General features: G+C 51.9%; 1 protein-coding gene across 1 annotated transcript in view; it reads right to left on the bottom strand.

Annotated features, from left to right (window-relative positions):
• Nucleotides 1–301: 301 nt before the first annotated feature.
• Nucleotides 302–18,687, bottom strand: part of Nos2 (nitric oxide synthase 2) — a 31,473-nt gene continuing 13,087 nt past the window's right edge. Inside the window, exons 8-25 of the mRNA XM_057774311.1 lie at nt 18,479–18,653; nt 18,280–18,381; nt 16,260–16,454; nt 15,786–15,868; nt 15,315–15,459; nt 15,125–15,229; nt 14,379–14,428; nt 13,899–14,073; nt 13,068–13,200; nt 11,802–11,880; nt 10,763–10,944; nt 9,605–9,768; nt 7,907–8,114; nt 5,741–5,828; nt 5,203–5,324; nt 3,572–3,720; nt 2,618–2,812; nt 302–510 (exon numbers count right to left, since the gene is read on the bottom strand). Coding sequence (XP_057630294.1) covers nt 412–510; nt 2,618–2,812; nt 3,572–3,720; nt 5,203–5,324; nt 5,741–5,828; nt 7,907–8,114; nt 9,605–9,768; nt 10,763–10,944; nt 11,802–11,880; nt 13,068–13,200; nt 13,899–14,073; nt 14,379–14,428; nt 15,125–15,229; nt 15,315–15,459; nt 15,786–15,868; nt 16,260–16,454; nt 18,280–18,381; nt 18,479–18,653 — 2,449 coding nt within the window. The 3' untranslated portion in view covers nt 302–411. The remainder of the gene's footprint in view (nt 511–2,617; nt 2,813–3,571; nt 3,721–5,202; nt 5,325–5,740; nt 5,829–7,906; nt 8,115–9,604; nt 9,769–10,762; nt 10,945–11,801; nt 11,881–13,067; nt 13,201–13,898; nt 14,074–14,378; nt 14,429–15,124; nt 15,230–15,314; nt 15,460–15,785; nt 15,869–16,259; nt 16,455–18,279; nt 18,382–18,478; nt 18,654–18,687) is intronic.

Raw genomic sequence — 18,687 nt, 5'->3', positions numbered from 1 at the left:
CACACAGGGTGATTAAAATAAATTGCATTTTGTATCAATATTTTCATCGAGAAATTATACAGGGAAGGCCCATGAGGGCCTTGGGTGTTTCCTTAAATACAAAGTATAAATAACTGTACACGATGCGTGGCTCCTCCTGGTGGTCACTCAAAGTGCTTCGATCAGGAGATTTTTTTTTTCCTTTTTCTCTTTTTGCAGCTCCAAGGGTTTAGGGAAGCATGAGAGGGGAAGGAGAAGTAGAAAGAAGAGGGAGGGAGAGGGAAAGAGAGATTCAAGCAGTCCACAATGTTACTTGGTAGGGTGTGTTGACGAGAGTTACAATGTGAAGGACTCGGTGAAAAAGGCCCCTGACCAGCTGGGGAGTTGAGTCCATCACTGACTTCCGTGTCGGAAGCTGTAACTCCTGGGCTGTCAGAACTTTGTGCTTCTGGGCTGCCCCAAGGCGCTGCCCTTTTTTGCCCCGTAGGAGAAGACTGCACCGAAGATATCTTCATGATAACGTTTCTGGCTCTGTGAAATGAAACAGAGGCCAAGGCGTCAGCTCTGCTGAAGCAGCCAACTCTCAGTTCCCACGTCTAGCCTGCGCAAAACCCTGGGGCTGCAACAGCTTCCTGGCAACACACGCAATGCACTCACTAACCCTGTGCCTTCCTGCTTGCCTGGCTTGCTGTCGTCACACCCAGGTTCGATTTCTCCTCAGTGCTGTGCGTGGCCCACCTCAGCCTCTTCCCAAACTTCATGGATGGATGGCGGCCCCACTACCTGCTTAGTGTCCATCCCACACAACACCAGTGGATGTGAGTTTTGAGATTGGCATGCATGCATGCATGCATGCAGCAGGCTGTGTGTGCCTCCCTTTCCCCAGGTCTTGAAATCAGAGCACACAGCAGCAGGCTGAGGGCAAAGCCACCTGTTGCTCTTTATGGACCCGAACATGGGTTACAAATGATCTGACCTTGGGAGCTTTTCTCCTTGGTGCTAGAGATCAAGTCTGGGGCCTCTCATGTGCGAGGCAAGGACTGAGCTTACATCCCCAGCTTTTATTTTCTTTTTTTAATTAAAAAAAAATTATTGATTTCCTGCCTCTGCCTCCTGAGTGCTGGAATTAAAGGCATGCATGTGCCACCGTGTCTGGCTATGATTTTATTTTTGCACATGCCCGTGCTCTGTGTGTGTGTGTGTTGTGTGGCTGTGGTTGTGGCTGTATGGTTGTATGTACACGAGCGCAATGCCCTCAGAGGCCAGAAGAGGGCATCAGATTCCCTGGAGCTGAAGTTACAGGCAGGTGGTATACAGAATAGTATATGCTTTTAACTGCCAAGACATCTCTGCAGCCCAGATACCCCATGCTGACCCCATCACTCTAAAGCTTCAGCTTCCCCAAAGCCTTAGGGTGTACAGGTGTGCCGTGCCTCTGCCCCACCTGATGACAAAAGTCCATGACCACACCTGACACACATTGAACACACTTTGTAAGGCATCCATGATGTCCTTGCTAGTCACCACACATCAGAACAATCTGCACCCCGGGACCTTTGTACCTGCTGCTCTCCCAACAGAATAGTCCAGACCTCTGTGTCGGGGATGCACAAACCTGCTTCCTTACCTTCTTCAGGGACTTTGCTCACACGTCACCTCCCAGTAACCCCCCTCTGCAGCATCTTCACTAAAATAATGCATGCCTGCTCTGAGCCTCTGTTCTGTTTAATCCTCACCTGAAGCAGCGCACATTCTACGTGTTCTCTTTCATCAACCCTGCCAGAACGTAAGCTCCATTTAGCTTGGCTTTTTGCTTTTTTTGTTTTGAGACAGGATCTCACGTGGCCGAGGCTGACCTTGAACTGACATGTAACCGAGGGATGATCTTGAACTCTTGATCCTCCTGCCTCTGTTTCCCTAGTGCTGGGATTAAAGGTGTGCACTATCATGTCCTAGGCCATTTGGGGGGAGGCAGTTTGTTAATTGCTTCTAATCTCTAACACATAGTAGGCACTTAATATAAATGTGGAGCATGAGTCTAAGCCTTAAGGACAGGTTTGGGAACCAGAGAGACAGAGAGAGGGAAAGGGAGAGAGAGGCCATGAGTCTGGGCTCTCATAGTCAGCACCAGGACCCCTTCCCTCTACAAAATGGAGTAACAGTCATTCTTCCCTCATAATGCCCTTAGAAGGGCAGCGGGAAATGTCACAGACAGTCCTTGAGCTCCTGGAACAAGGCAAGCCCTGCTACCGGGAGTCCTTCCTGAGAGGCCTGAGGGCATCCAGCCAGCAGATCGCTGTAAATAAATGTATGTTTCCCATAGCCAGTAGGGACAGATCTCCCAGTCCTGGTGTCCACAGCCCTGCTCTGCTCTATGGGTCCTTTCTGCGGGGGTGTGTGGAGCAGAGTCTATTACTCTGATTCTAGGAAAATACCAGCCGGACTTCTCAGCTAGCCGGCGGCCGGTATGAAACAGGAAGTCCCCGCCCCCAGGAGCCCTGCCAGTCAGCCCATCCCAGGTGTCTGCAGTGGCGCAGAGGGTTTCAGGGCCCTCCCAGTTCTGGGTCCCAGGGCCGATTCCAATGGCACGTGACCTTCACCTACACCCTTTTCTAGGGTCCCATGGCAACTTTCATACCTTGAGCTGGAAGAAATAGTCCTCAACCTGCTCCTCGCTCAAGTTCAGCTTGGTGGCCACAAGCTTCTTCAAGGCGGTAGCCACATCCCCAGCCATGCGCACATCTCCACAAATGTAGAGGTGGCCCTGCTCCCCATGGAGCACGCTGAGTACCTCACTGGCCAGCTCCGTCTGCAGGATGTCTTGAACATAGACCTAAAAGTAGAGACTATGGTGGCACCAGCCCTGGGTGGTCCCTGTGGCCAGGCACACTGGCCATGAGGAGGGGAGGAGGGGCACTGAGGGCTTCAGTCAGGACTTCAGCTCAGGATGCACAAGCATCCTGGCCAATGGAACCCACGGATCGTCCCCGAGTTCACCGTACTTCAGAAATGCTCCATCAAGCTAGTGGCCCTCCCTGCCCAGAGCTCTGAGATCTGCCTGCCTATACCCCAGGAAGAAGGCGTTTCCCAGCATGTAGCAGCCCCAGCTCTGATTTAGGACTGGGGTGTAGGCACCCAGGTTCCCATTTATAAGAGAGGTCCTAAGTCGCTCAGAATTGTGCTTTTTCCACATAAGATGGTTCAGCTGTTGGACCGAAGGGGATCCTCAGGAAACAAGGGTCTGAGCTGAGAGTCTATACTGACTGCTCATGCCCCTGGAGCACAGTGCCCATTTGAGGGCCCTGGTGGAATCAGCTCAACAAGTCGATAATGTGGAGCTGAGGATAAAGCCAGTCTACAGGACATCTCCCCACACAGCCCTGCACCCAGGGCTGCTGGGCGCCTACAGCTGCCCGCATTGTGGACTGCGGATACAGTGGGATTCTCAAACCATTCCAGACTTGGGGTTCTCCTCATAGTGCTTTTCATATCACTTGAGGCTGTGCAGCTGTCTCCCACTTTGGAGCAGAGGAGGCTCTGAGAGGGAGGACTGTGTAGCTCAGGCACGGGCTTGCTGGGTGGGCACACTTACCTTGGGCTTGCCTGGCAGCCGGGAGTAGGCTGTATGCACCTGGTACAGCACCCCCTTGCGGGCCATCTCCTGCATCTCTTCCTGATAGATGTGATCCTCCTCTGGGTGCCGGCACCCAAACACCAAGGTCATGCGACCTCCTTTGAGCCCTTTAAAACCCAGAAGGTTGCAATTACCACAATAGCCACCAGAGGGAGACCCATGACCATCAGGTGCCCAACAGGTAAGTTTCTTATCTGGTATTATCCCCCGTTTATAGTTAATGGAAGCAGTCCTGAAGAACATGGGTCAGTGTCAGTTATGATTATATCAACACATAGATCTTTTTTTAACTTGCCATATTGCATTTTAATTTTACTTTCTCCTTTTAAAATATCATTATAGCTAGTAGGGGCAGGAGGATTGCTGAAAATTCAAGGCCAGCCTTGTCCATGTAGGGAGTTTTTGGTTCAGCCAGGGATACACTAGCAAGACTCTGTCCCAGATGTATATATGTAGGTGTGTGTGTGTGTGTGTGTGTGTGTGTGTGTGTGTTTAACATGCTAAGGGCATTCTTTTAGTGAAATACCAGAAATTCTGTGGCCTTCTTTTGTAAAAATCATCTCTTCTGACACAGTTGACATCAAATGCAGGTGGGGAGGCCTCGGGTGTCCAGGACATCCCAGACTACCTCCTGAATGCTCTTGACTGTGCTGGACTTCATGTTCATGCTCTTAAATGTCAGGCATTGCTAAAGGTTCTACAAAAGCCTCCTGGGATAATTCTAAGCATAGAGATATCCTTTCTTTTGGGCTGTTTCTCAAACAAAAGGAAAATGTCTATCTGAAATGTATCAATTTCATCTTGTAGCTTTGAGGTCGTCTTCACAGGCTCATTCTATGGGTTATTCCATAGATGGTACCAAAAACAAGGCCATCATTAAAGAAACAAAAACAAACAAGCAAACAAGTGCAGCAAAATGGGCTGGTGCGATGGTTGAGCAGGGAAGGGAGCTGTCATTAAGCCTAAGACACAGAGTCTGGTCCCCGGGACTGATGTGGTGGAAGAAGAGAAGCAAGTTGACCTCTGACCTCCATATGTGAGTCCAGACGCATGCACCCCTCCAAATACATTAAAAAAGGACAAGAAAGCTGGTGATGGTGGCGCATGCCTTTAATCTCAGCACTCAGGAAGCAGAGGCAGCTGTATTGCTGTGAGTTTGAGGCCAACCTGGCCTACAGAACAAGTTCCAGGACAGGCACAAAAGTTACACAAAGACGCCGGGCGGTGGTGGCGCACGCCTTTAATCCCAGCACTTGGGAGGCAGAGGCAGGCGGATCTCTGTGAGTTCGAGACCAGCCTGGTCTACAAGAGCTAGTTCCAGGACAGGCTCCAAAACCACAGAGAAACCCTGTCTCAAAAAACCGAAAAAAAAAAAAGTTACACAAAGAAACCTTGTCTCAAAAAGAAAAAAACAAAAACAACCCTCCCCCCCCCCAAAAAAAAAAGAACAAGGAAACATGAGGAGACATGAATGAAGTGGGCAGCCACAAACCCTCCAAATCTGTTTACCTACCTATGTGGTACAGTGTAATAATTTGATGTACATGTGTATGTGTAATCACGGTAACTAGCATGCTCCCTTCCTGTACCTCTGTGCTGGGAGTCATGGAACCGCTGTTGCCAGAAACTGCGGAAGGGGGCGATGCCCGTGCCAGGGCCAATGAGGATGCAAGGCAGGGAGGGGTCCTCGGGGAGCTGGAAGCCACTGACGCTGCAAGGAAACAGAAGGAAGGAGACCTCAGACACCCCAAGGCGGAAACACACTCAGGATAGGGCCAGGGAGCTGAGCACACAGTATGGCGGTACTGTCAGGGATGGAGGGATACGCCGATCTCTAAGCCCTATGCAAAGTTTTATCCTCCCTGCCAAGGCATTGCATCTCCCCACACCTGAGATCTTTGGTGAAAGGTCCAGTCTCACTGTACGCTGGACCCCACCACCCACCATCACCATTGCCCTTGCCATGGACTCCACGACACCTTGTAGTCAGATGGAAAATGAAGAGACCCAGAATCACACCCCCCTCAAACCTTCATAGGCCGAGGGGAGCACTCAGTCCTAAATCCTTCCATTGTATTGCAGAATCCCCAGACCCAGGGGTTCTCAAGTGTTCTGAGTGGTGCTTACCTTCGCACAAAGCAGGGCACTGGGTCCTGGGGCTTCAGGTTTTTGATCCAAGTGCTGCAGACACCATGGTGCAGGGGACCCTGACCATCTGCAATGACAGCACAGACATTACCAACAACCGCTGTGGCCTTCATGCAACCCAGATGGGTGCTCTTCCTACACTGCCAAGACCCCTTGGGTGCCTCGTTCCTGAATGAGGAGTTACCTTCTCTTCCAACTCTCCACACAGATCAGGGAAGGCTGTAAGGGACCCGATGAGCAAATTCTCCCCTTGCCATTGCAGACAGAGTCACAGAGAAGTAAGAGGAACAGGTGACTAAAGTCATAGTGGACACAGGTCCATGCATGCTTAGGTCCCTCACTCTTAATCTAGAGCATTGGTTCTCAACCTGTGGGTTGCAACCTCTTCAAGGGTCAAATGACCCTTTCATGGGGGTTGCATATCAGATATTAACATTAAGATTCATAAGGGTAGCAAAATTACAGTTATGAAGTAACAATGAAAATAATCTTATGGTTTGGGAGGGTCACCACACGTGAGGAACTGTATTAAAGGGTCACAGCATTGGGAAGGTTAAGAACCTGCTCTGGAGCATCTCCCAAGTGTTTGTCTAGGGACTCTCGCCACACTCCCTGCCAAGGCTCTGCCCACAGCAGTGGGAAGTGACCCCCCAGGGCTGGCACTGGAGTGTCCTCATGAAGGTCTTCACCAGTAGGAGCCCAGGATGAGGAATGGTCTTCCACTCCCCCTGTTTCTTCTGGCATCTCTGTCCTCCCCAGCAGCCTTTCCTGGGCCTGTAGATACCCCAGTTTCCTCTGGGTTATATTCACTTCTTCCTCATGACCAGACACACAGAGGAGGCCTCCAGCAACTTGAATGATCCTTTGCTTCTGTTCTGTGTAATTCGGCCTCCACAGGGCTCACATGCATCTCCTCTCTCACCCAGTGATGAGGTGTGGTCAGTCTAAATACAGGCTCTGTCCAGTATTTGGAAACTGTGTTCTTTGCCAAGAAGGGAGGGCTCTGAGATATGGACCCTGCCCAGACCTTCCAGCTCAGACAGAGCTCAGTTACAGATGTTAGAACAGGGAGCCAAGTCCACCTAGTGCAGGATCCAAGAGTAAGTGGACAGATCACTGGACCCTCTAGTCTATGGTAGCTCCACACACACGCCCACTCACTCTCTCAGGGTACCCACTGTTTACAGTCACACACAGCCATTTCTCTAAGATCTCCATGCCTGCACCCTCTACTTGCCTTATGCCTACTCTATGAGGGCAGAGCCTGTTGGCAGAGTTCCCACACCCAGTGTAGGTCCCAGCATGGATCACAGAATGAGAGCAATGGGGGCGTGAACAATCTGTACCAAAGTTTCCTGTCTTGGGCTGCATCATTAGGGTCCTAAGAATAACTGGGTTCCCCAAGGGTTCAAGGCTCTGCCCATTTGAGCCTGTTCCACAGTCAGAGACTGTAACGGTGTCCAGTACTTAGCTTCAGAGCTAAGCTCCCTGCCTCTGAGTCTCCAGTTATTAACAGGGTGACTCAGAAAAAGTGGCTTACCCACTCCATGCCTCTTTTCCTCCCTTGTAAAGGACACATGGATGGCAGACAAAGGGGCGAGCTTCATGCCTGCCTCCTGGCAATGTGTCCCACACAGCTAGCTTCTCACATTAATGAAAACTCTGGCAGGTGACCGTCACTGCACCATGCAGCTGATAGGGACCAAAGCTCCGAGGTGTTGAGCTGCTGCCAAGGCGGTCAGTTAATCTTGGCCATCAACTTGACGCACCCAGGAAGAGGGACTCTCAGTTGATAAATTGCCAGGCTGTCTCATGGGCATGTCTGTGGAGCAGATTGTCAACTGATGGAGGAGAGTCTAGCCTACGGTGGGCCATGCTGTCCCTGGGCAGGTGACCCTGAGTTGTATAAGGAAGTAGTTGAGCAAGCCAAAGGAAACAAGCCAGAAAGCAATATTCCTCCATGCTTCAAGCTCCTGCCTCGGTTTCCCATGATGATGGACTGTAACCTGAAAACTAAACAAACCCTTCCTTCTCCTAAATTGTAGAGGAGGTAGCCATGGTGTCTGTCACAGCAACAAAAAACAATCTAGTACAGCTGCCCTTAAAGTAACAAGTGCAGATGACGTCAGAGTCTGCCTGCCTCACCTCGGGTCCGATAGGTGACCACGGCCACAGTGAGGTGGACCTCTGAGGGGGTGTGGTCCTGGGAGGAGCTGATGGAGTAGTAGCGGGGCTTCAGAATGGGGAGCTGCGACAGCAGGAAGGCAGCAGGCACACGCAATGACGGGAACTCTTCCAGCACCTCCAGGAACGTGGGGCTGTTGCTGAACTTCCAATCATTGTACTCTGAGGGCTGAAACCCAAGGGCAATGTGAGGGATTAGGGTAACTGCCATTGTAGGGAAGGAGCTCTCCCACCTAGGCACGCAACAAGGGCAAGGCGGGCGCTGTCCAGGGTGCTGAGGCCACTATCTTGGGGAGGAAGCAAAGACCTGGGCAGCCAGTAACATTTTTCAGTTGTGCCTAGATATGTATTCTGGGCAGAATTAAGGTGTGATGAGGCAGTATTGCAACATCAGCTAGTCACAAGACTGAGGCAGGAGGATTCCAAGTTCATTGACAGCAGGGGCTACAGACTAAGCTGAGAGTTAGCCTGGATAACTTAGTGAGACCCTGCCTCAGAATAAAATATAAGAGAGATGGGAGTTTGTCCCAGTGGTAGAGCACTTGCCTGGCATATATGAAGGCCTGAGGCCAACTCCTAGTGCCCACAAAAGAAGGACAAAAGCAAAACCAAGACCAAGCAACACAAATCAAAACACAGAAACCTCCCCAATATTAGCACCCTATGGGCAGGGCTCAATGCCCTATTTTGGGGGGGAGGGGGAATGAAGGCAAGGTCTTGCTATATAACCCAGATTGGCTTTGAACTCTTTTGCTGGCCCAGGCTGGTTCTCTAGCTCACCATCCTCCTGCCTCAGCCTCTTGAGTACAGGGATCACAGGCATGCACCACCATGTCCAGATCAACTCACTTCCTTATTACACTATGATTTGAAACCCGTTGGATCTGGGTTCAAATCATGGCTAGATGTCCCTTCTAGCTTAGCCTTAGTCCTTGTGGACTGAAGTTGATAGAGCTTTCACACACGGATGTTGAGGTGATGCTACTGTGCCCAGTGCCTCTCACAGAGACAAGCATGTCCCTCCACTAACCCATTAACTCGGTTCCCTCCTGCCATCACATCCATTGACGCCACACGTTTGTTTCACATTTGGAAAGACAAAGGCCACTCGTGGAGGCTGCCCCTCCATGGGGCACATTCGAGGAAGTGCCCTTCGGCTATGTGTTGACTACTCTTCACTGTGAACTGGATTTAGGATCACGCAGAAACACACCTCTGTGAGGGTGTTTCTAGAGGTTCGACTGGGGAAGACCCACCAGGAATTCCTCTGGGTTGAGGCTCCAGACAAGAGGAAAAGGAGAAAATGAGCGGGGCTTCTACATCTACCTTTCTCTGCTTCCTCACTCCGGAAGTGAGGTGACCAGCCACCCACACTTCTGCTGTTGTGACTCCCACCCTGACGGACGGAACCCTCCTCTCCTTAAATTGCTTCTATTGTGTATTTTGTCAGAGAAATGGGGCTTGAATACAGGGCACACCATACTGGCTCTCAGAGAAACTCGTTCGCTTGGTACTACCGTGTACAAGAGATGGGCAGCAAAGGATACCCAGCCCCCACCAGACACGGATGAGTCACATCTAGAGCCTCGCGAAGATGGTCTCAGAGGTCCCTCTACTCTATGAAATGCCCCGGCCTCACCCCCCCAGCCAGACCCTCACCTGACACAGAGCCTCCAACCTCTGCCTTTCAGTCTTGTCTGTGGCCAGGCGGGCCAGTTTGTGGAGCTGCAGCTGGGTGGGAGGGGTAGTGATGTCCAGGAAGTAGGTGAGGGCTTGGGTGAGTGAGCAGGGGGGCAGCCTCTTGTCCTTAACCCAGTAGCTGCCTGAATGGAGGGAGTGAGGTATCAGTCTGGGAAGGCCCAGTCTGGGTCTCTCAGAAGACTCCTATCCCCCAGCTTCAAGGAAGAGAAGGCTCTGACATCGTGGCAAAGATCAGGTACTGGTGCTGAGACAGGGCTGCCAGGGATGATTGATTGCTCCAGGTGGGCTGATGAATTTCTCCAGGTAGGCTGACTGACTGCTCCCACCTGGGCACCCATATTGACATTGTCCTGACAAACTAACCATGTCTTTTTGTGCCCCCTACTTGAGTCTCTGACATCCTCACGTGAACTACAAATTCACAGTGACTAAGTTCACTGGAGACTGATGTATGTCCCAGAGGCTAGCTGCACATTTAGAGAAAGGTTCATGGCTCCAGTCCCCTGAGGTATTAAATCAAGAGGTTCCGGATAGATAGATCAGTATAAATTGAGGTAGCCAGGCTTCAGGGGTTCCAAGAGACAGCTTGTAGAGCAATCACAGCACAATCTGGGGTCAGCAGACCCAGGTTCAAACTGACTCCATACTTCCCAGATGAGAGTCTGAACCCTGTGGTCTCTGGCAAAGGCTGGGCTGACACCGGCAATGAGGAGAACCATACTTGGGAAATGATTGACATGGTGCTTGGTCCAGGTGTTTACTGCATGCTGGCACATACTCTCCCCTCCCCCACTTCCTTCTAGGAAAAAGGATTGTATATTAGTGGCATCCCATCTGGACCACATCCGCGTTCTTACAGCCCCAAGGATGCCTCACGTCCCTTGTCTCTAAGTTTCAGGCTGACTCACTTTCTCCCAGGTGATGGTGACACTACCAGGTTCTGCTTCTCTGATACCTCCCCTGAGGTAAGGGGACACACTCCAGGAGGCATCACTACTAGTGGAGACCAGAGTTTCTCCCATGAGCTGGGACTGGAGTACACCAGAACAGACATAGTCCCCAGTCCTTGGGGATGGGAGTGAGGAGGGTAGGTCTTTCTGGGGGCCTGGGGCTCACCGCTCTCATCCTGCACCTCCAAGCACACGGTTTGGTGGGGCGAAGGGCAATCCACAACTCGTTCCAAGATCCCCTGGACCAGGGCCTCCTGGTTGCCTGGGAAAATCCCAAGGTGTTCCCCAGGCAGATAGCTGGGGCCTTGGCTGCCCTCGAAGGAGAGTTGGACCAGCAGGGTGGTTCGACTGCAGAAGAAAAACGGGAGCCCTGGGTACCTGCAGCTTTCCCCGGGATAAGCACTCTCCCGCCACCCTCCTGCTGGCTTCCTCCAGCTTTGGTCACCAACCAAGGTTTGTGGCAGGACCTCCCCTCAGTTGGGGACCCTCCGAGCTTCAGAGTTTTCCAAAGGAGTTTGGCCACAGCTCTCCCTAGCAAGCGACCGAGCCCATAGGGTTTGGCCACAACTTTGCCACAAGAAGCATTTCACCCAGGGTGTGTGAGCATTGGAAATAGCTTTTCCTTGTCTCTAGAACAAACCCTGTTCTCATTAGAACTGAGGCTAGTCTCCCCAAAGGGTAGGAGTGAGGGAGAGGAAAGACAACTCGGTACAAATTACAGGTCACCCATGACCCTCATCTACCCAGCTGAGAGCTTTCCATCCTTGTCAAATATCCTCACAAAATATCTGAAGACCCGCCGGGCGGTGGTGGCGCACACCTTTAATCCCAGCACTCGGGAGGCAGAGGCAGGTGGATCTCTGTGAGTTCGAGGCCAGCCTGGTCTACAAGAGCTACTTCCAGGACAGGAACCAAAAAACTATGGAGAAACCCTGTCTCGAAAAATCAAAAAAAAAAAAAAAAAAAAAAATCTGAAGACCCAAATGGTCTGAGTGTCCCCTGGTCACCCCTTTTAGTAAGAGTCCAAAGAGGAGGGTCAGTGAGGCAGAGACCTGGTTCCCAAACTGGGCAAAGGCAGAGGTGCCAAGGACTAGCAGGAAAGCTGGTCCCGAAGGCAGCATCCTCAGCAGACACGTCTTCCCTCCTCATCTACAGACTGACTCGCTCGGGTCCTTTATTCATCCCAGAGCCCTGCCCATCCTTACCTGGACTTCCTACTCTGCAGATTCTGCTGAGATTTCAGTCTCATGGTGAACACGTTCTTGGAGTGCATACTGCTGAGGGCTGGGGAGACAGAGATAGGATGGCATGGGCTTCTGTGCTGTGTGTGTGTTGGGGGGAGCCCTTGTGCTGTGGGGGAGCCCCTGTGCTGTGGGGGGGAGTCGCTGTGCTGTGGAGGGGAGCCCCTGTGCTGTGGAGGGAGTTGCTGTGTTGTGTGTGTGTGTGTGTGGAGCCCCTGTGGGGGGAGAAGGCCCTGTGATGTGGTGGAGGAAGCCCCGTAAGCTAAGTGGAGTATCCCTGCAGGCTACTCTCGCTCTTGCTGTCCTGAGGTAGGACCTGTAAGGTTTTCCTTCCCCGCTAGTTTTGAATCACAAGTAAAGAAAGACCCTGGGAGCTGGGCGGTGGTGGCGCACGCCTTTAATCCCAGCACTCGGGAGGCAGAGGCAGGCGGATCTCTGTGAGTTCGAGACCAGCCTGGTCTACAGAGCTAGTTCCAGGACAGGCTCCAAAACCACAGAGAAACCCTGTCTCGAAAAACCAAAAAAAAAAAAAAAAAAGAAAGACCCTGGGCCTGGCCGGATGTTCTCCCAAGTCTATGATGCCAGCACTTGGGTGCAGAGGGAGGAAATCAGGAGTTCGAGGCCATTCTTGGCCACATGGAAAGTTTGAGAACAGTCTAGGCCACATGAGTTCCTGTCTCAGCTCCCTGCTTCCACATAGACACAAAGAAGGGGGAAACAGTAACTAAAATTAAACAACCAGAAGGATCCCGGATGAACAGTGGCTTTGAGGTTGGGAAGTACTGGGAGATGCAGTTTAGACGTTAAGACACAGAAAGTCTTGGGACACCCATGTAGTTTAGGGATTTGGGATTCACAGACCACGGCAGAGGTAAAGCCAAGCATGTTCTAACATGCAGACACCCAGGATGGGCAGAGCTGAGCCACTGACTGTTGTCCCGAGTCACCCCAGAAGCATTCTTCATGTCATGTGGCTCCCTTTGGAAGACTGGCTCCAGCCCCTTGTCCCCCACATGCTACCCCACACTTCATGTCCTTGAGCTGTAACTTCTCTGGATTTGCCACAGGCCAGTTCGTGTGGGTCAAGAGGCTGGCACAGTGTCTGGAAGAGTTGCCCCTGCCACCTACCCACTGATGCTGGCTCCCTGCTCTCACTACACTCTCTCAAGCCTTGCTCACATAGCCTTAACCCAGGCAGGAAAGACCAGTAGTACGCAGAGGGGCTGGTACCTTTGTTGATGTCTAAAGGCTCCAGGCTCTGGGTGAGCCTATACTGCTGTGGCTCCCATATTGCATTGGAAGTGTAGCGTTTCGGGATCTGAATGTGATGTTTGCTTCGAACATTAAACGTCTCACAGGCCGCCTGGAAAGTTAGGCAGAGTGGCATTTATTATCACCGTCACCACCCTTCACTGTGGGTCAAATACCAAATGGATGCATCCCCAAACTCCTAAGTGTGTCAGCTGGGGACTGAAGGAGCTCAGAGAAGCCCAGGTTTAGTACACAGTGGCCATTGATATTATAGCAAATATTAAAGCTGCAATCATATTCTTATCCTCTTCCTATATAGTGAGGGAGGCCCAGGGCTTCCCTATCCTGATAGAAAACTTCATGGAGAAGACCCAAGTCTTCTGGGCTTCCAATTGGTGTCCTTTTACTGCAGAGATAAATTCCCTCCATCTACAGGGCAGAATCCAGAAAGAAGATTGGAGGAGATACAGCCAGGTCACAAGAGGTCAGCAGTATGGTCCCTGTCCCTGCCTCTGTAGACTGGGGAGACTGAAGCAAGGCACCACTGTCCCGAGGTGGCCAAGGCTACTGGTAGGAAAGTCCTTAAGCCAGAAGTTCAGGACGGGGAGTTGATGAGCTGCCTTCTCCCACCTGGATCAAGAGCCCTGAGTGACACTTCCTGGTGGGGTGGGGTTTGGGGAGAGCTGCTTTGACCTGAGACATCAGGCCCACAGCTCTGGCCTACACCTGGCAGAGGTCATGACCCCTGGAACACCAGGCTCAGGTGTGTTTGGCATGAACACATTACATCCTGTCTGACTGGGAACTGACCCGGAAGGTTTGCACAGCCCAGCCGCGGAAGGCGTCCTCTTGCCCACTGAGTTCATCCCCTTCTCCTGTGTGGACAAGCTGAGACGCTCCCAGCTGGGACAGCTTCTGGTCGATGTCATGAGCAAAGGCACAGAACTGAGGGTACATGCTGGAGCCAAGGCCAAACACAGCATACCTGCCAAGGAGGACACGGGCGGAGACTGAGGATGCATGGTAGCCATAGCCACGGTCTGCAGGGACAGCCCTACTCTCCCACACCCACAATCTGGCCTTCTTCGGTCATGTGACTAATGCCCTCTTAGATTGCAGACCTGCAAGAGGGACTTGGTTTTTGTGTCCTGATCTTCAACCCACTTAGAAGACAAAACTCAGACCAGGGCCTCTGCCCTCGGCATCTTAGAGAAGACATCCTGTGTATGCCCACTTCCATAGTCTGACCCCAGACAGCCCAGGAGGCAGGGCTGTGGGAGGGTGCCTCACCTGAAGGTGTGGGTAAGTTCTCTCAGCATGAACAGAGCTTTCTTCAGAGTCTACAAAGACAAAGTATCAGAGTTCTCAGGGCAGGATCCACAAAACTACTATTTGCCGTTCCCATTGTGGTTCATTTAAACCCTGGCCACCCGAGCAGGCAAGGAATCCACATTCTTGGGGCAGGCCACTGGACAGGTCCAGTTGCCCCTCCCCCCAGCTCACTGCCTCCTGCAAGTTCCTCCACATGCAAGCTGTGCTACCTGCACATGCACACACCCGCATACACCCATGAAACAAATAAATAAATGTAATGAAGTTTATCTCCTCAAATAACCTAAAACATAAATAAAGCCTGGTCAGTTCACAAGAAGGCATTGTGTGTGCCATTGGGACAATGGCACAAGAAGGACCCAGAGTGGCCTGAGCACTTACTTCCAATGCCCTCTTCAGGACATGCTCTGTTTCCTGGATCTCTTTTCTTGATTGTCCCAAACCCCTCTTCCCCGAGATGACCATGACCCCGGCCACCCACCTGCCCGTTGCTGGGGCAGTCTCCGTTCCCAAATGTGCCCACTTCCCCCAGATGACCAGACCCCGGCTACGCACCTGCTCGTTGCTGGGGCAGTCTCTGTTCCCAAATGTGCCCTCTTTCCCCAGATGACCAGGACCCTGGCTACCCACCTGCCCATTGCTGGGGCAGTCTCCAGTCCCAAATGTGCCCACTTCCCCCAGATGACCAGACCCCGGCCACGCACCTGCCCATTACTGGGGCAATCTCCGTTCCCAAACGTGCTTGTCACCACCAGCAACAGTTGCTCCTCCTCCAAGGCGCTTGTCTTGTACTGGTTCATGCAGACAACCTGCATGGAGCACAGGAGACATCAGCCCTCCGCTCCCAGGAGGCCCTCTGCACTCACCCCAGACTCCTTCCTCCTACGTGTGTACCTTGGTGTTGAAGGCATAGCTGAACAAGGCTGCCAGGTCCCGGGCTAGCACTTCAGACTTCCCTGTCTCAGTAGCAAAGAGGACCGTGGCTCTAACTCGGGAAGCCATGACCTTGCGCATCAACATGGAAGCAAAGAGCACCACTCTGTGGGGACAGACAGACAGACAGACAGACAGATGCTGTGTTGAGTCAGCTCCCAGAAGACAATGGAAAAGGGACAGCACCAGGGATGGTAGGGGGAAGCATCCTCCATTTCTCATTGGCTGGTGGCCCCTGTACACCTTGACTCAGTCCCTTTGGGACATTTGGGACAACAGAAGAAAATGAGTCTCAGATTGGTGTCTAGAGTTTGGGGAACCAAAACCATAAAGAACATTCTCCATATGCCCCACCCTTCATGGCAAACCCAGGGAATGGGGTTTGTGAACGGGGACACAGTGCAGACAGCAACATTGCTCACTTCCACATACTTCCCCAAGACTCTGAACCGGATCTCTCTCCTCCTGGGCCTCAGCTTCACGTTCTGCCAGATGTGTGTCTTCCAGGGCTCGACCTGCAGGAAAAAAGGGAGATATGACAGTGGCAGATGTTTGGGCTAGGACTGGAGGATGTTGGGGGAGGCAGAGGATCCTCTCTATAGCACTCATGGAAGCCCATGGCACCCACATCACCAAACCTCAGCAAAAGCTCAGAGAGGCACCTTTTGGGTCCCACATGGAGCCACACAGCAGTGGGCACTTGGCTTTCTTTATTAATGTCCCAGAAGGCAGAGGCCCACCTACTTTTAGTATTTCTTTACTGGGGACACTAGATAATGTATAGTCTCATCTGGGCACCTTAGAGACAAGGTGGCCCTCAGCTGGCATGTGCTACCCTGGGCAGTCACACTACATAGTGTCTGCAGCTCAGCTACAAGATGGGGAGGGTGGGGCGCTCCCCCTGACCTGATAGTAGTAGAACGGAGATAGAACGTAGTTCAGCATCTCCTGGTGGAACACAGGGGTGATGCTCCCAGACATTGGAGGGACCAGCCAAATCCAGTCTGCAGGGCAGCCTCCTCGGGCCCGGTACTCATTCTGCATGTGCTTCATGAAGGACTCTGAAGCTGTGTGGTGGTCCATGATGGTCACATTCTTCTTCTGGAAGAGGGGAAGATGGAGTGGACTTAGATAAGGGCAGCAGAGGAGAGTTGAGGACGGCTGCCCCGGAAGGCAGGTGATCTATGCAACGGCTCTGCCACTACTCCTGGTCCTCTACCGATTGCTGCAGAAATACATACAGGTCCAAGCCCACAGATTTGAACCCCGAGGCCATTGTCACAGCCGTTCACATGGTGGCCAGCCCTCAGTCACATGATAGTTTTCCCCCAGACCCTAGAGGAGCATCCAGAAACTCCATGCATTGCCAACAAACAGCGAACCTCAGATGGGGGCCACTCACACAGCACCACCTTGTTTCAGATAAAGAAAATATGAAGTCAAAGGTGGCACACTTGGTGGAGGGCTTGCCTGGCATGCACAGGGCCCTATGTCTATAATCTCAGCACTCCGGTGGTACAGGCAGAAGATCAAATCTGTAGCTGCATAGGGAGTTCCAGGTCAGCCTGGGCTACAGGAGATCCTGTCTCCAAAACAAGCAAATATAAAACTCTCCTAGTCACCTGTGGGGACAGAGAGGACCAGAATATAGGGGAGATAAGCTACCCACCGCTTACACCTAAAGGACACGAAGGTCTGAACTAGCCTAGAACGACACAGTAAAAGCAGCTGTGCCCCCAAAGTCTGGAGATCGATTCAACCAAGAGAAATTTGTTTTATGGCTCGGGAGATGGCCAACTGGATAAGGGTGTTTGTCATCAAGCCAGATCTGAATCTCATCCCGGGAACCCACACAGCAGAAGGAGAGAACCAACTCCTAAAAGTTGTTCTCTGACCTCCACACTAAGTTAAAAAAAATGTTTAAAAAATTTTCTTTGAAAGAGAAATATGTTTAACATAGTGGTCAAAACTTTGCCTTCTCATTAGCCACGTGACTTGAGCTACGAGATCCTTAACCTTGACACCCATCAGCTTCCTCATCTGTGAAATGGGAGGCAACAGTTCCTGTCTCTGTTCCTCCATCGTGAGGCTGTTGAAAGAACGTGAACCAGCACATGCTCTCAGTGGGCATTATCTGCTCCAGCCCGGCTGTCGCGGACTGTGACAGCCACGGGTACAGGAGAGATGGCACGGGTCTCCAAGCGCTGTCCACAAACAGCAAGCCTCTTGGGGAGGCTGAAGGGTGTCAGCCATCTTTGTAAGGTCCGGTGGGATTTGTGGAGGAGGCAAGCAAAGGCTGCTTGGGGGTGGGGGGGACCATGGAGAAAGCCTAATGTCAGGGGTAGGCCCAGGGGAGATGGGAGTCAGGACAGCTACAAGGAGAGGGCAAGTCTTTAGAGATGGGTTCAAGCTGGCTGAGGGAGGGGCATTCCTGAGGGAAGATGCTGTACAAGCCAAGGCCTGCAGCTGCCATCAATACTTGTCTAGCCACACTTAAAACCCATTTGCAGTTGCTGCTTGTCTCCTAACAGGGCTCTGTTCTGAGGGTCCGTCACAAGATGAAAGTATCGTCAGTCAAGACACATTGAATAGGCACTGGAGGGTTGCTCAGCTTCAGGGTGCTGGCCTAGCATACACCACAGCCTGGGCTCAAGCCCTAGTACCACATTAAGAAATGAACAACCCAGATGTGGTAGCTAACACCTGTGATCTCAGCACTCTGGATGTGGATGCAAGGAGATCAGAAGTTACCATGTGAGCTATAGTCCATGATCCTAGAGAAGCTAAGTAATAAGGTGAACCCAAAGGAAAACATATATATACCTACCTGAAAATTGGAAACAGACAAGATCGCCTGACAAAATTGGGAATGTGGGGGCGACCTTCTTGCCAAAGCCTCTACCCACCCCTAAGACGCTTGACCTACCTGGAAACTGTGGAGCACAGCCACGTTAATCTCCGTGACAGCCCGGTCTTTCCAGAGGGAGGCCAGTGTGTGGGTCTCTAGGCCCATCCTTCTGCCCACTTCCTATAGAAGACAGGTGTTGAGAGTGAGATAGTTTTGGGGACCAACCCACCCCACCTGTCTGCTCCCCCAGATGGTCCAGCTGGGTAGCCCTTGTCACCTCCAGGATGTTGTAACGCTGCATGTCACAAAAGTCTCGAACTCCAATCTCTGTGCCCATGTACCAACCATTGAAGGGGCAGGCTGGGAATTCAAGGCCACCCACTTCCAGCAGCATGTTGGCTACAGCAGGCAGGGCATACCACTTCAGCCCGAGCTCCTGGAACCACTCGTACCTGGCAGGGAGGGAGAGCCAGCTGCAGTTAAGGT

This window comes from Chionomys nivalis, chromosome 7 (assembly GCF_950005125.1).
Source record: "Chionomys nivalis chromosome 7, mChiNiv1.1, whole genome shotgun sequence".
NCBI lineage: Eukaryota > Metazoa > Chordata > Mammalia > Rodentia > Cricetidae > Chionomys > Chionomys nivalis.
The sequence above is the reverse complement of the archived record's forward strand: the minus strand, read 5'-3'. Positions and strand labels throughout refer to the sequence as shown.